General features: G+C 37.4%; 1 protein-coding gene across 4 annotated transcripts in view; it reads right to left on the bottom strand.

Annotated features, from left to right (window-relative positions):
• Positions 1-216: 216 nt before the first annotated feature.
• Positions 217-13,740, bottom strand: part of WDR41 (WD repeat domain 41) — a 199,933-nt gene continuing 186,409 nt past the window's right edge. For 3 of the 4 annotated variants that reach the window (XM_033179933.1, XM_033179930.1, XM_033179932.1), the window contains 5 exons: positions 9,164-9,348; positions 6,606-6,727; positions 5,700-5,788; positions 4,620-4,753; positions 217-1,710 (listed from right to left, as the gene is read on the bottom strand). In XM_033179933.1, coding sequence (XP_033035824.1) covers positions 1,558-1,710; positions 4,620-4,753; positions 5,700-5,788; positions 6,606-6,727; positions 9,164-9,348 — 683 coding nt within the window. In that variant the 3' untranslated portion in view covers positions 217-1,557. The remainder of the gene's footprint in view (positions 1,711-4,619; positions 4,754-5,699; positions 5,789-6,605; positions 6,728-9,163; positions 9,349-13,740) is intronic. The other variant, XM_033179931.1, reaches the window with a different exon arrangement.

A 13,740-nucleotide genomic window follows, 5' to 3' on the forward strand; every position in this document is an offset into this window, starting at 1 on the left:
TTTGCTTCCAAAATTCATGTGATTTCTACCACTCCATTTGAATAGATTAGTATCACAAAACAGTAGCCTAGAACAGGCTAGGAAGTAAAACAGTTAAAAAATCTATGACTCCCGTGTGTCCTACAACTTAAGAAAACAACTTTACAAATGTATGGGCTAATACAGATTTTCTAAAGGAAAAAGCATGTGAGTAATGGGAGAAAGTCTTTTGTAATGGAGGTAGCTTAAGTTTTAATATTTCTCCATAAAACTTTTCATGACTCAATGTTATTTGGATTTAAAGTAGTCATATAAGTCTCTCTCTCATTCAGTCTTCAATTCCTGTTTTTAGAGCTGCTCAGTGATACTGGGTACTACAGAGTTAATTGCAAGGCCTTACCACATTGGGCTTCAGTTTCCTCATTTATAACATTATGCCATTGGTCTACCTAGATGACCTTAACTCTTCCAGTCTTTGACTGTAGGTAGTTGTGGAAGCAAATGTCAAAGCTAAAACCAGTAAAAAGAACTCTGAAGATTCCCTTTAGGGTTATTTGTATAATGAACACATAAATCTGTAGAAGGTTTTCCGTAAGAAGGGTCAGTCTGCTCACATCAGTCACATTGCCCTTTCTTAATTGGTAGTTTAAGAATTTCAATCTTTAATGTGTAGACTACTTTACTTTCTCATTTTTTTATTTTTTAGCACCAAAAGGAGAAAACATATTGTTACAAGGCTGGTTATAGTGTCTCAATGGACACTGCAAAGAACTACATAAATGAAGTCCGTCTCAAGCAATTCGTATTTGAGTCAGTGGTCAGATGGGGCAGTTGCACTCAGCGGCAGTCTCTGACTCTGGAAACACTGTGCCTCTCAAATGATCTAGAGCTCATTCTTGGCGTACATGAGGGGCAGTTGTTGTTCTAGTACCAATTTAGCCCATGGCTGTTCAAGCCAATTCGCACTGGGAAAAATACACCCTCATAAGATTCCTATCCATTTGAGTTCATATAGGTTTTAGTAGCTAGAACTAAAAAATTAGACTTTTAAATTATCTAAACAAATTGATACCAAAAAAAAAACTTGCCAAACGTTAACAGTATATATGTTCATTTTTTTGGCTGAGAGATTCAAGTTTGTGCTGTATAGAACACTAACAGTTACTATAAGACCAGGAAAATTTGCAGGAGAAAGGCTATTTTTAAACTTCACAATAATTCTAAAGGAAGCCAAATAATAAAACTTCTAATAAATGCCATAACTTAACTATTAACCTCTATTTGTACCTTTCACAAGGGTCTAGGTTCAAAATAAGCTCAAAACACAGCACTCACCACTTCAGCAGCAGCTGAAAGTCAAATGGAAAACTTGTGGTATATTCTTGGGAGGATATACTAGGACCTGACAAGCAACATGTTCCTGGTTGGTAGGTCCACAAAAACTTTAAATATGTAGAATTTTATGGACTGACAAAAAAAAATTACCAATTTAAGTGATCAATATATTAATGGTTTTCAGAGTAGTACCTGATATTTGATGTTCAAGGTTCATGCATTATGTATTTTTAATTCCTTAAACTAGACAGCAAGGTATAAGTCACCATTCTCCTCTAATTTTTGAAATAATCTTAAACTGCGCAATCCAGATTCTCGCTCTCCATTTTTCCACAAAATAATGAGATGATCAGCAGAGCATGTCACTAGTCCGTGATCTTCAAAGTATAGAAACATCTGTAAAGAAAATTAAAACTGATTATAGTGACCCTGAAAAGCAGAGAAGTGGCTAATACCACATTAACATATGTGCGTGTGGGATACATGCCTTAAGACTCCTTTGGATCTGGGTGTAGAACTTCATTTTTCAGTATTGGTAACAGTCACATACAAATAATATCTAATATTTTAATCAGAATTTTGTTAATATTGTTCAACTACAGAATAGCTATTTTCATAAAGTACATGAATTCCCATAGTTCTTCCAGATGTTTTCATAATCTGATTTTTCAAGTACTGGTTTTACTTAACCATTACTTAAGTATAATGGCTATGGATAAAATGTCTGAATTCTAAATTTCCCAAGATAATCACTGGCTTCAGCTCTCTCTATAAAAGTAGATATACTCAATCCATAGGTATTGAGTGTCAGAACTAGGTTTATGGTTCCTACCCTCAAGAAGATTCTGAAAAGCAAATCATAATTGAAACAATAAAGGTACCAAGGAAAGATTATGTAATCAGGCACTAAATAATGCAGTACAGACTCTGACATGCCACAGAAATTCAGAAAAAGCTTCAAAGTGAGAAAATGCCCCAAGTAAGGGGAAGGGGCTTGTCCAGTGAAGGAATAGGCTGGAAGCTAAGAATAGGAAAATAGTGTTGACAAAAGGCAACACGAATACTATGGGGTGAAGAGTTGTATCAGAAAGAAGTGAACCAATGAAAAGGATGAGGTCCTCGAAGGAAAGGGTGAAATAAAAGAGAAACAGGGCCGGGTGTGGTGGCTCACGCCTGTAATCTCAGCACTTCGGGAGGCCAAGGTGGGCGGACTGCCTAGGTCAGGAGTTCACGAGACCAGCCTGGCCAAACATGGTGAAACCCTGTCTATACTAAAAATTAGCTGGCCATCTGTAATCTCAGCTACTCGGGAGGCCAAGGAAGGAGAATCACTTGAACCCAGGAGGTGAAGGTTGCAGTGAGCGGAGATCACGCCTTTGCACTCCAGCCTGGGCAACAAGAGCAAAACTCCCTCTCGGAAAAAAGAGAACAAGAGTTTTCTCTAAAATGACTTATACATTTCTGAAGACCACAAGAGAAGACTCAGCTGAGGATGCAGGAGTGAAGGGAGGAAATATGGAAGCAGAATTCCTTGGGAAACTGGAAAACACAAAATTCAATATACAGGTGGAGGGGTTGAGCCAGTAGAGCAAGGATGAAAATATAAAAGAAATGAGGACCAGCCTGGCCAACATGGCGACACCCCATCTCTACTAAAAATACAAAAATTAGCTGGGTGTGGTGGCGGGCACCTGTAATCCCAGCTACTCGGGAGCCTGAGGCAGGAGAATCGCTTAAACCTGGGAGGTGGCGGGTGCAGTGAGCCAAGATTGTGCCACTGCACTCCAGCCTCGGCAAGAGAGAGATACTGTCTCAAAAAAAGAAATGAGGAAATTCAGGTGACACTGCAGAGATAGCCTAGGTTTTATCAGCAAAGCCAGAGATGCTTTTTAAAAATGTTCAGGTCTCAACACTTTCACTCAGGAAAATTCCTAAGAAGCTGACACTGTCTTATATAATGAGAAATGTGCCACATTCAAACACATTTGAATGTGTTTTACATGGGGTTTTCTCCACCATCTAAAAACCGTTTTAATGAGTTCCTACTATTTAAAAATATAAAGTCCAAACTCCTCAGCCTCAAGGACATTCATAATCTGACCCCAAACCACGTTCCCAGGCTTTATCTCCTACTAGTATCTGTTCACAGGAAGCCAGCACTCCAGCCTAGCCAAGGTGCTCTTTGCCACCACATAAATGCTATCTTTGCCCTTCTGTCTACCACAGTCCACGCTTGCCACCCAACCAGAAACACAAAGTTAAAAACTGAGCTACTTGCTAGAGGAAAGCGAAGACAACTATGACACTGTACCCAATGTCAAGGAGCTTATGGTGACAAGGCTATATACTCATCCTACTAAACTTAAAGTATCAAGTCTCATATCCTCTAACCATTTACAAGATTGAGCAAGAAATGTTTCTTCTGAGTCACTGCTGCTTCCTTGGGTCCATCATATGCAGCCTAGGGTCTATACCCCTTCTCTCCACTCAAGAGTAAGATCCATGAGGGCAAGGACTGTATCCATCTCTCTCTGTCAACTCCAGCAGCCAGTGTTTAGCACAGTGCCTGAAATACAGGAAATGCTCACTAACAAGCATTCTGCCGCTGTTCCTCCTAAGCATGAATGCCCTTTCAAATGAAAAGAAATTTGTTCTTCTTTGCCTGTGAAACAGGGAAGAACAATTTAAGAAATTCCTTAGGGCTGATTACGCTGTTATCATTACAGTGTTATTAGTTCTCACAACTAATCTGTTACCTCAACTGATCTTATTCCTTCACTGTAGGCAATGATGCCTGCAGCAAATATTCATGTATTTGGATTTCTATATATTAGAAGCTTATGCATTTCATAATTTTCAACTAAAATTTTCATATTTGCACAATGAAAATCAAGGCATAGGGTTTCATTAAAGGTAACAAACTATTATCCTTCCAAGGCAGGTGAAAACAGGACTCTGTTCATAAATTTGATAAAGGCCCCTCGAATTCGATTCTGTTAAGGCTTTAACTGTATACACATAACCACAACCCTTCATGCATTCTCTGTTGACTGTTGTCTTATGGTCAGCTATCTCCAGCTCATAAATAATGGTGATTAAGCCCATTCTTAAAAGCAGTGCATTCCTTGTTTCCTCAAATCATAACTCCGGAAAGGGAAATCCTAACTGCACATACTATAGCCTATCCCATTCCATGTTCAGATCTACAAAAAAATTATATGCCTTTATGAGACCAACTGAATGAAAAGAGCAATGAAAAGGAAAAGCAGGAGTTGCCTGGACATTCTATGCCTGAAAAGCAATACCTCCACAGATGACGAGTGTCCAATCAAATCTCCAATAAGCTCCAGTGAACATGAAGTAGCATTTTCTTGCTGCTTTTTAACAGGTTGGCTGGCTTGTTTGTTGACTCTTCCAAATCCCCACATGTTAAAAAAACCTAGAAAAAGAATCGTTTCCAAAATTACTGTGCTCTATACATACAATAACAACATGAGATCAGAAAAACAGAAAATTTAAATGTGAAGAGGTTCCAGACTTATTTTAGTCAAGGGCTAAGTGGACAGTACTGAGCACTGTGCTAGGGTTTTTTGAATATGTTATCTCATCTTTCTTAGCTAACCAGGTCTGTTCTTCATCCCTTTTTATTGCCCCTAGTCACCCATTGGTGAAGGTATATTAACAAAAAGACACTTGGAATAAAACAGGACAGAAACAAAGCTTGAATGGCAGTGTCTAACTGTCAAGGGAAAAAAAGGGCAAAACTCAGATCAACAAACAAGGCACGGGGGAATATCTGTATGTGTATGTGCAAAAGCAACACCCCAGGACTTCAGGAAGTTAAAAGAACCAGAAGCAACTAGGTACCAGCATCTGATTTCTTGTGCAAAGGTTGGTAACTAATTTATTCAACCCTTCAGAGTTTTGTTTTTCTAATTAAACACCTGGAAGTCAAGAGCTCATGCAATTATGATGTAAGCACACAAGGAAAAGTGTATTTTTCCATAAATTGAGTTCAACATCAACGGTAAAGAACACTTTAGTTTGACATCTGACAGTACAAATTTTGTGTATCAGTCAGAATTAAAGACAATATAAATGAATACTTCATTAGGCCATTTGGTCATTCAGATGACCAGAAAGTAAGTTTTCCCTCAAAACAATAAAATCTCTATCTTACTTGAAATGAAGTGGCAGTTCTACATTAGGGCAGCATTAAGCTGTAAATCCTAGATCTCAATTACCATATGCTTTCTACAAACATCTGATGCCTATTTGGAGCATTTCTATATTATTTCAGTGGTTTCACATAATCGCCCTTCTCCTGCCTTTCACGTGAGAAAAAAGGACAGAGAAAAAGACTACCTTTCTGAGAGAAGACACACCTGTTGGTACAGGCTCAGCTGCAAGCTGCTGTTTTTCTCTTAACTCCCAAATGCGTACACTGCCATCTTCTGAGCATGAGATTAACTGCCTGTCAGAACAGAAAATCAGTAATACAAAGAGAGCGCACCACTGAGGACCAATGCTAAATTTGCAGTGAAAGAAATCAGTGGAGCCCTCAACTGCTTTTATTCAGCTCTTAGCAGGAACTGACAAAAATCACAATTTAACATGACGTTACAACACAAACTAAAAGCACCTTTTAGGAAAGCCACATGTTATACATTACATTAGCTCAAATGCTATAAATTTATTCTCTTCATTTAAAAAAATGCATTTGGGAAAACTGTGAATTGTACTTCACAAAGTCCTAAGCAGCCCCCTTCCCTCCTCTTGCTACTCTCTTCTCTGGGTGCCTCTCACTCCAAAAATATCCTGCATAGAAAATAACGATATTCCCTGTCCATATGTTCGTCCCTAGAAGCTCAGCAGCAAATCTACTCTGAGAGGAAACCACTCTCTTAGTAGCCTCATATAACAAGGAGACTAGCAGCCATTTGATTCTGGCCATAAACAAACAAAAAGAAGGTAGGTTTATGAGAAATATAAAAATTGGTACACTGTAAGTGGCCCCAAAGTCGTTCTCATTGTTAAATACCACATTTTAAATCATCTCTTCTTACAATGAAATTCGATGTAATTCATTTGAACCTTTCTTCTTGTAAATTCTGTAATACACTGCCACATACCCTTCTGTAAGAGACAGCCCTCAGGCATTCTCCATTTCCAAAACAACACAGCAGGTCAAGCCATGAAGCCAGGTAACTTGGCCACTTGAGAAATTACAATGGTAGCCCTGGGAACCGTGACTTGCTTTCATCTATCGCAGAACAGATGGGAACTTGTACCTGTTTGGAAGTTTGGCAATGTGCAGGACATTGGAGTCATGTGCAGTTTTCTGGCAGGCAATCACACGCTTCATTTGAAGGTTATACACGTATAAACCCCTTCCAACTGCAGCAAATACATTCTAGGGGAAGAAGTTCAGAAATTAGCGTAAAACTAGCACTCACCCTTCCTACTGTAATGGATTTCCAGCCCTCATGTGACATTAGAAAGCCACTGTTACCGTCCCCATTCCTAGGCTTTAGCCCAAATTACAGTACTAATCTCTGAAACCCCAAAATGTCAAAGCACTAAGGAAAGCTCCAGGCATTTAGAAGGTAGGACACAACCACTAAGAGAGAGAAAGGTCTGCATAGTATATCCCTTCACGCCACTTTCTTCCTCACTGAAATAGATCTAAAGAAAAGCTATAGCTGGCAGCCTGGCCCTGCAGTGGAAGCTGTTGAGGAATAACCTGAGTTTTCATTTAAATAACACTATATCCTTGGGAAAATTACCTAGCTTCTTCTGCCTGAAAAATGCAAGCAAAATTACTTGCATTCCACATCTTAAGCAATCAGGAGACCTACGAGTGATATGAAAAAGCATGGCTACAGTGGCATTATCATCATGCAATCCTCTGAAGGTTTCACAAAAACATTTTTCCAAATGTACTATTAGAAGAAAATACCTTTTTACTAGAACAACTTTAATCTTTTGAAAGCATTTCCACCAATACTTATCTCACTTCAGCCTCACAATATCTTGTTAAGAAAGGCAAACATCATTGCCATTTTCCAGATAAGGAAGTTAAAATTAAAGAGATTAAAGTCACACAAGAAATGAGACATGGAGTCAATATTAGAATCAAGGTCGTGTTACTCCAGTCCCTCAGTCCCTTGCTCGTTCCTCACATGACACAGACTCACATGCAGTAGTAGCCTTTGAAATTTCTGCAAGCACTTGTCCTACAATCATTCATTCTTAAGCAACAGATATCCCCATGAGGTAGACCTTTCAAATATCCCTACATATTGCCTTCTTGTTTTGACCAGAGATTCTGGGCCCTCCAACCTTTCTCACACAGCCTCCAAGACTACAAACTCAACTCAGACCTATAGTGACTGAACCAAAGCTTGCTGGAATCTTAAATCTGGAATGATCCCCTTGACTCTCAGGATTAGTACTCCACAATCAGCAATGCAGCTGACGCCCAATGCAGGTGCATTAATGAATAGTGCTAGTCAATGTGCTAAAATGGAAAGCCCTGTGGATTGTATTCAATGCCAACATCCCCCGAAACTTATTCTACAGACCAGGAAATCTGGGCACAGTTTAAGTAATTTATCCAAGGTCAGGAAGAAAATTATAAATACAATTAGAGAATTCATGAGCTTTGGAGGCATTTACTCAATGGAGACACTATCCCTGCTATCAATAACTAATGGTCCCTTACAGAAGGAAAGAACTCACAACAAAGAAAAATTAGGGAAAACTATACAATGCTTTATCTAGCATATATAGTAGAAAATAAATATCAATCAAAAAATTTAAAAGAAATACAAAAAACTTTTAAATATTTTTACAAAAGTGAGAAAAAAACATGTAACACTTAAAATATATAATTTGTAGGGCTACAACTCTAAGTGATCTAGTCTCCATCTTTTCTGAGACCATACTGTTTTTACCATGTATATTTAACTTTTTTCAAAATAAAGTTGGGATACAAAGAAACAATCTTTGAATATATTAGTATTTTTAAGTCCTATTCCTATCCTAATCTCTCGTTTTGTTTTTAAAAGAGTGGTACAAAGAAAAATGGATCATATTCTCCCCCTGCCACAGAACACTACTACTGAAATTTTTAATAAAAATAACAAGCATGCTGTTAGAAAATCTAAACAGTATAGAAAGTCACAAAATAGAGAAAAGCCTCCCCAACTCCTCCTCCTCGAAGGGTACAACTCATAAACATTTCTTGTAATTACATTTAGAAAAGTTAATTGCCCTTTAAACACATTTTCTGAGCCCCTGATGCTAAGAGATTTGTTTTTTAGATCAGAGATAAGATTCAGTAGTCCACTGGTACTAATCTGTTACAGCAAAACAGATCTCAAGTGCTTCAAGAGCATCACTCCCAAGCCCTATGGGATGGAAATCAACAATTCTCAATTTATCTTGCCCCAAGATGCCAGCAGACTAAGAGAAACATTCCTAAAATTTTAAATTTCCTTTGCCTCACTAAATGCACCAGATTTTCAAAAGAACTCTTTTTCACTGTTTCTTAAAACAATTTTAAGCGTTAACTTCAAATCCAATGGGATTATTTAATCCAACCCAAAATTTCAATAGTTTTAAAATCTGTGTCCATTTAATCATTTCGTTGCCTTGAGATTAGAAGCAAAGATTAAAATGCCTTTTTTTTTTTAACACAAATCATACAATTTTAGAAAAAAACAGACCATTTTAAAGCACAACCTGAAACCATGATACCCTTTTTATGTCCAACATGGGATTAAATTTTTAAAATCAGAAATTGGGTTTATGTAAAAGGCAAGTTTATAGTGTATAGATTTTTTACCTCTTCATCACATGTGAAATGATGAATAGAAATGTCATTTGATTTTTGACAGAGTTTTATTTCTTGTTGGGTGTCCAGTTGTGGAGATGGGTCCCAGAAGTTGCGTTCATAGGCCTGCATGGTCCAGTCCAGCGCATCCCAGATGATCAGCTCTCCGATGTGGGAGCCGGTGACAAAACTCAAATCTAGGCAAAGTTCAGAGGCCTCATTATCAATCATTTTATCTAGGTAAAGGTAAAACTGAATGGGATGTCTAGTAGTAATGCCTTATAAAACCACAGTAATTATAACAGTGAGGTACCTAGGCAAGCCAACAGAAAGATTAATATAAGAATAGGAAGGCCAGAAATAGACTCAAATTATCTTAGTAATTTAGTATGTAACAATGATTGCATTTCATTTCAGTAAAGAAATACCTCATGCTGGAATATCTGGTTACATTTAAGGGGAATAAAAGTAAAAGAACGTCATCTTGGATCATCCACCAAAATAAGTTTCAAATAGATTAAAACATGAAAGTTACTTAAAGGATGGAAGAAAATAAAAGTGAATACTTTTATGAGTGTGGAATGGTAAAGGGCTCTCATGGAAGCAGAGTGGGGTGCCAGGGGAAGAGATCCTAGTAAATAGCTGCTTGGCAAAACAAAAACAAATACCAGGCACAGTGGCTCACGCCTGTAATCCCAGCACTTTGGGAGGACGAGGCAGGTGGATCACCTGAGGTCAGGAGTTGGAGACCAGCCTGGCCAATATGGTGAAACCCCATCTCTACTAAAAATACAAAAATTAGCTGGACATGGTGGTGTGCGCCTTAGTCCCAGCTACTCGGGAAGCTGAGAAAGGAGAACTGCTTGAACCTGGGAGGCGGAGGTTGCAGTGAACTGAGATCGCACCACTGCACTCCAGCCTAGGCAACAGAGCGAGACTCAGTCTAAAAAAAAAAAAAAACCCCCCCCACACAAATACACTTAAATGACAAAAAGCTGGGAAAAAATTGCAACTAGGATGACAAAACAGGTTTATTATACTTGACACATAAGCAGTTCTTGGAAATTATTAAGAATAAGATAAATACAGCAGAAAAAAAAAATGGGAAAAGGATCTTAAAAGGCAAAACAAATACAAATGATCATTAAACATGTGAAAAGATGTTCAACTCCTTTAATAATCAAAGAAATTAAAAAAAGAGAGATATCATTTATTTACTTATGAATCAGGAAATATTATAAAACAGGAAAATACCCAATACAGTACTGGCAAAAGCATAAGAAATCAGCACATTCATGTATTGCCTAATACACTGGCTTTTTTTTCCAAAGATTAATTTGCTAATATGTATCAAAACCTAAAAAATGTAAATCTCTTGATCCAACAATTCCACTTCTAGGAATTTATCCTGAAGGAAATACATAAATGTACAAGGTTGTTACATACATATATGTACAAATACACAATCTTAAAAATCTGAAGATAACTACACATCGAATTGAGAATTGAATAAATAAGACATCAACAAAATGAAATAGCAATGCTGTTATTAAAAATTAAGTTACAAAAGTATGCTTATCAATATAAGCTTAGATATGGAAATACACTTATGACGTATTGTTACAAAACAGTAAACCATATGAACACACATGTACACACATACATATGCCCAGAAAACCACCTAGAAAGATGTGGACTGGTGTTTAATACTGGATAGTGGAAAGATTTTAACTTATATTTTTAATATTTTTCACTATTTTCATATTTTTCTACTATGATTACGTATAACTTGTACCAGTTTTTAAAACCTTTAAAAGTGGATTTTTTCCATTTTACGTATTATATACTTTACATACAACATATTTAATAGAAAATGTACAACTGCTAGACTTATTTCAAATAAATGTAATTTATTTAAATTATTACATATTTAGGGTAAGACAGAAGAGTATAATGCACTTAGTCTAGAAATCCACGTTCTGATTTTGGCTCTGCCTGTTGCTAGCCAGGTGGTCTTTAGGAAGAAGTTTAACCTTTATCTTGGATTCCTCATGCATTAAATGAGATGACTGTAAAAATTAAATTGAATAATAAACGTGTAGCCATTTAAAAAAGACATCAAATGTTATCTTTGCGCCCCTGGTAGTATTTTGAGCCCCTGGTATTATTCCACATTAACTGTATTAAAATATCCTATTACTTGTTAATTTAGGAATACATAGATGAGTAATTATGATTTAATTATTTCATTTATCATATAAACCAGCAAGACAGAAATCTCTAAAGACCACACGAACAATCTCTTAAGAGATACAGAATTACCAGCAACCCTACATGTAAACATTATTTGTCTTGGCTCCAAGGCCATAATAGGTAATTATTAATATCTAATTTCTATAGCTTATTAACAGACTCTATAGAACTTACTCTGTGGAGAAATCACTTCTCATCTGTGGAGCAAAACGGGCTTCTAGTTTTAGTAGTGGGAAAGTTAAGGCAGTCCTAATCTTCCCAGGACCTTCTTTCCCACTCCTTTCCCTCCTTTTTCCAATTTCATTCAAACTACGAAAGAACCAGAGATGCTAAGGAGTGAAGATTCCCCTTGACTCTCACTCTGCATCTGTACTCATAACACAGAATTAACCTACTGAAACCATGCAGCTGCCTGCTCTTACTTAATCCTCCAAGTGTCTGTGATTCCTCCATGCAGCAGAAACAAAATATTAACGACCAGTTGGAATTTTCCCTAAAAATAAAATACTGGCATTCAGCTGAGTCAGCCTTTTTTTTTTTTTTTTTTTCCCTTGAGATGGAGTCTCACTCTGTCGCCCAGGCTGTAGTGCAGTAACACAATCTTGGCTCCCTGTAACCTCCACCTCCCAAGTTCAAGCAATTCTTGTCTCAGCCTCCTATGTGGCATGTGACACCAAATCTGGCTAATTGTTGTATTCTTAGTAGAGACAGGTTTCACCATGTTGGCCAGGCTGGTCTCGAAATTCTGACCTCAAGTGATCCAACCACCTCAGGCTCCCAAAGTGCTGGGATTACAGGCGTGAGTCACCGTGCCTGGCCAATCAGCACATATTTTTAAGCAGTTTACACACAGTAAACTAATTCCCAAATAGGTCATTCAAAATGTTTCATGACAAACAACCTCAATGATATATTATTAGTAGATGGATTTTCATCCTGTATCAAAAGCCACTTAGTATGAAAATCTCACCTGTTATCTGTCTATGCATCCCTCACAAGTACTAACACTTCATGATTACCAAAGCATGCTGGCAACATGATACAAGACAAGGAACAAAATAAAGGAGCACCCAGAGCCTTCTGCCTAGAGAGATTAGCAGTTATTTTTGGTCTGTCTTAGAAAACCTTCTGCCTGGGGCATTCCGATCTTTTTAGCAAATCTGGTACTCATTATCCACACTTGCTGGTGTTCTGTCATACAATTTTAAGGTTGCCCTGGGGCCACCCCTCTGAAAATAGACTTGCCCTGTGATGTACAATCCCAAGCAACTGGCCATATCTTTCAATGGTAGTGGGTGAGGAGAAAGGAGCAGAGCTGCAAGTGAAGCAGGGAATCGTACAACATAAACATTTCAGGATCACTGACATCCACATCACGGCTAACATGCCTATGTACTGCAAGATGAGATTGTCAGCAAATCATTTTCAAATTTTAACAGACTACTTGGTCATGTTTGATTGCTAAATATACTTTTGGCTTATTTATTATCTGTAGTATAATTTTATAGTCATAGAGTTTATAAAGTAAAAAGTACTTTAAAAGTAAAAAATCCAAAAGCTAGAAGATGACAAGAAATAACTAAGATCAGAGAAGAATTGAAGGAGATACAGACATGAAAAACTCTCCAAAAAAAAAAAAAAAAATCAATGAATCCAGGAGCTGTTTTTTTTTTTTGAAAAAATTAACAAAATTGACCACTGCTAGACTTATAAAGATGAAAAGAGAGAAGAATCAAATAGACACAATAAAAAATGATAAAAGGGATATCACCACTGACCCCACAGAAATATAAACTACCGTCAGATAATACTATAAACACCTCTATACAAATAAACTAGAAAATCTTGAAGAAATGAATACATTCCTGGACACATACACCCTCCCAAGACTAAACCAGAAGAAGTGGAATCCCTGAATAGACCAATAACAAGTTCTGAAATTGAGGCAGTAATTAATAGTCTACCAACCAAAAAAAGTCCAGGACCAGATGGATTCACAGATGAATTCTACCAGAGGTACAAAGAGGAGCTGGTACCATTCCTTGCGAAACTATTCCAAACAACTGAAAAGGAGGGACTTCCTAATTCATTTTATGAAGGCAGCATCATCCTGATACCAAAACCCGGAAGAGACACAACAAAAAAAGAAAACTTCAGGCCAATATCGCTGATGAACATAGATGCAAAAATTCTCAATAAAATACTGGCGAACCAAATCCAGCAGCATATCAAAAAACGTACCCACCACAATCAAGTAGCCTTCATCCCTGGGTTGCAAGGATGGTTCAACATATGCAAATCAATAAACATAATCCATCACATAAACAGAACCAATG

The sequence above is a fragment of the Trachypithecus francoisi genome, unplaced genomic scaffold (genome assembly GCF_009764315.1).
Source record: "Trachypithecus francoisi isolate TF-2019V2 unplaced genomic scaffold, Tfra_2.0 Lachesis_group2, whole genome shotgun sequence".
Taxonomy (NCBI): Eukaryota; Metazoa; Chordata; class Mammalia; order Primates; family Cercopithecidae; genus Trachypithecus; species Trachypithecus francoisi.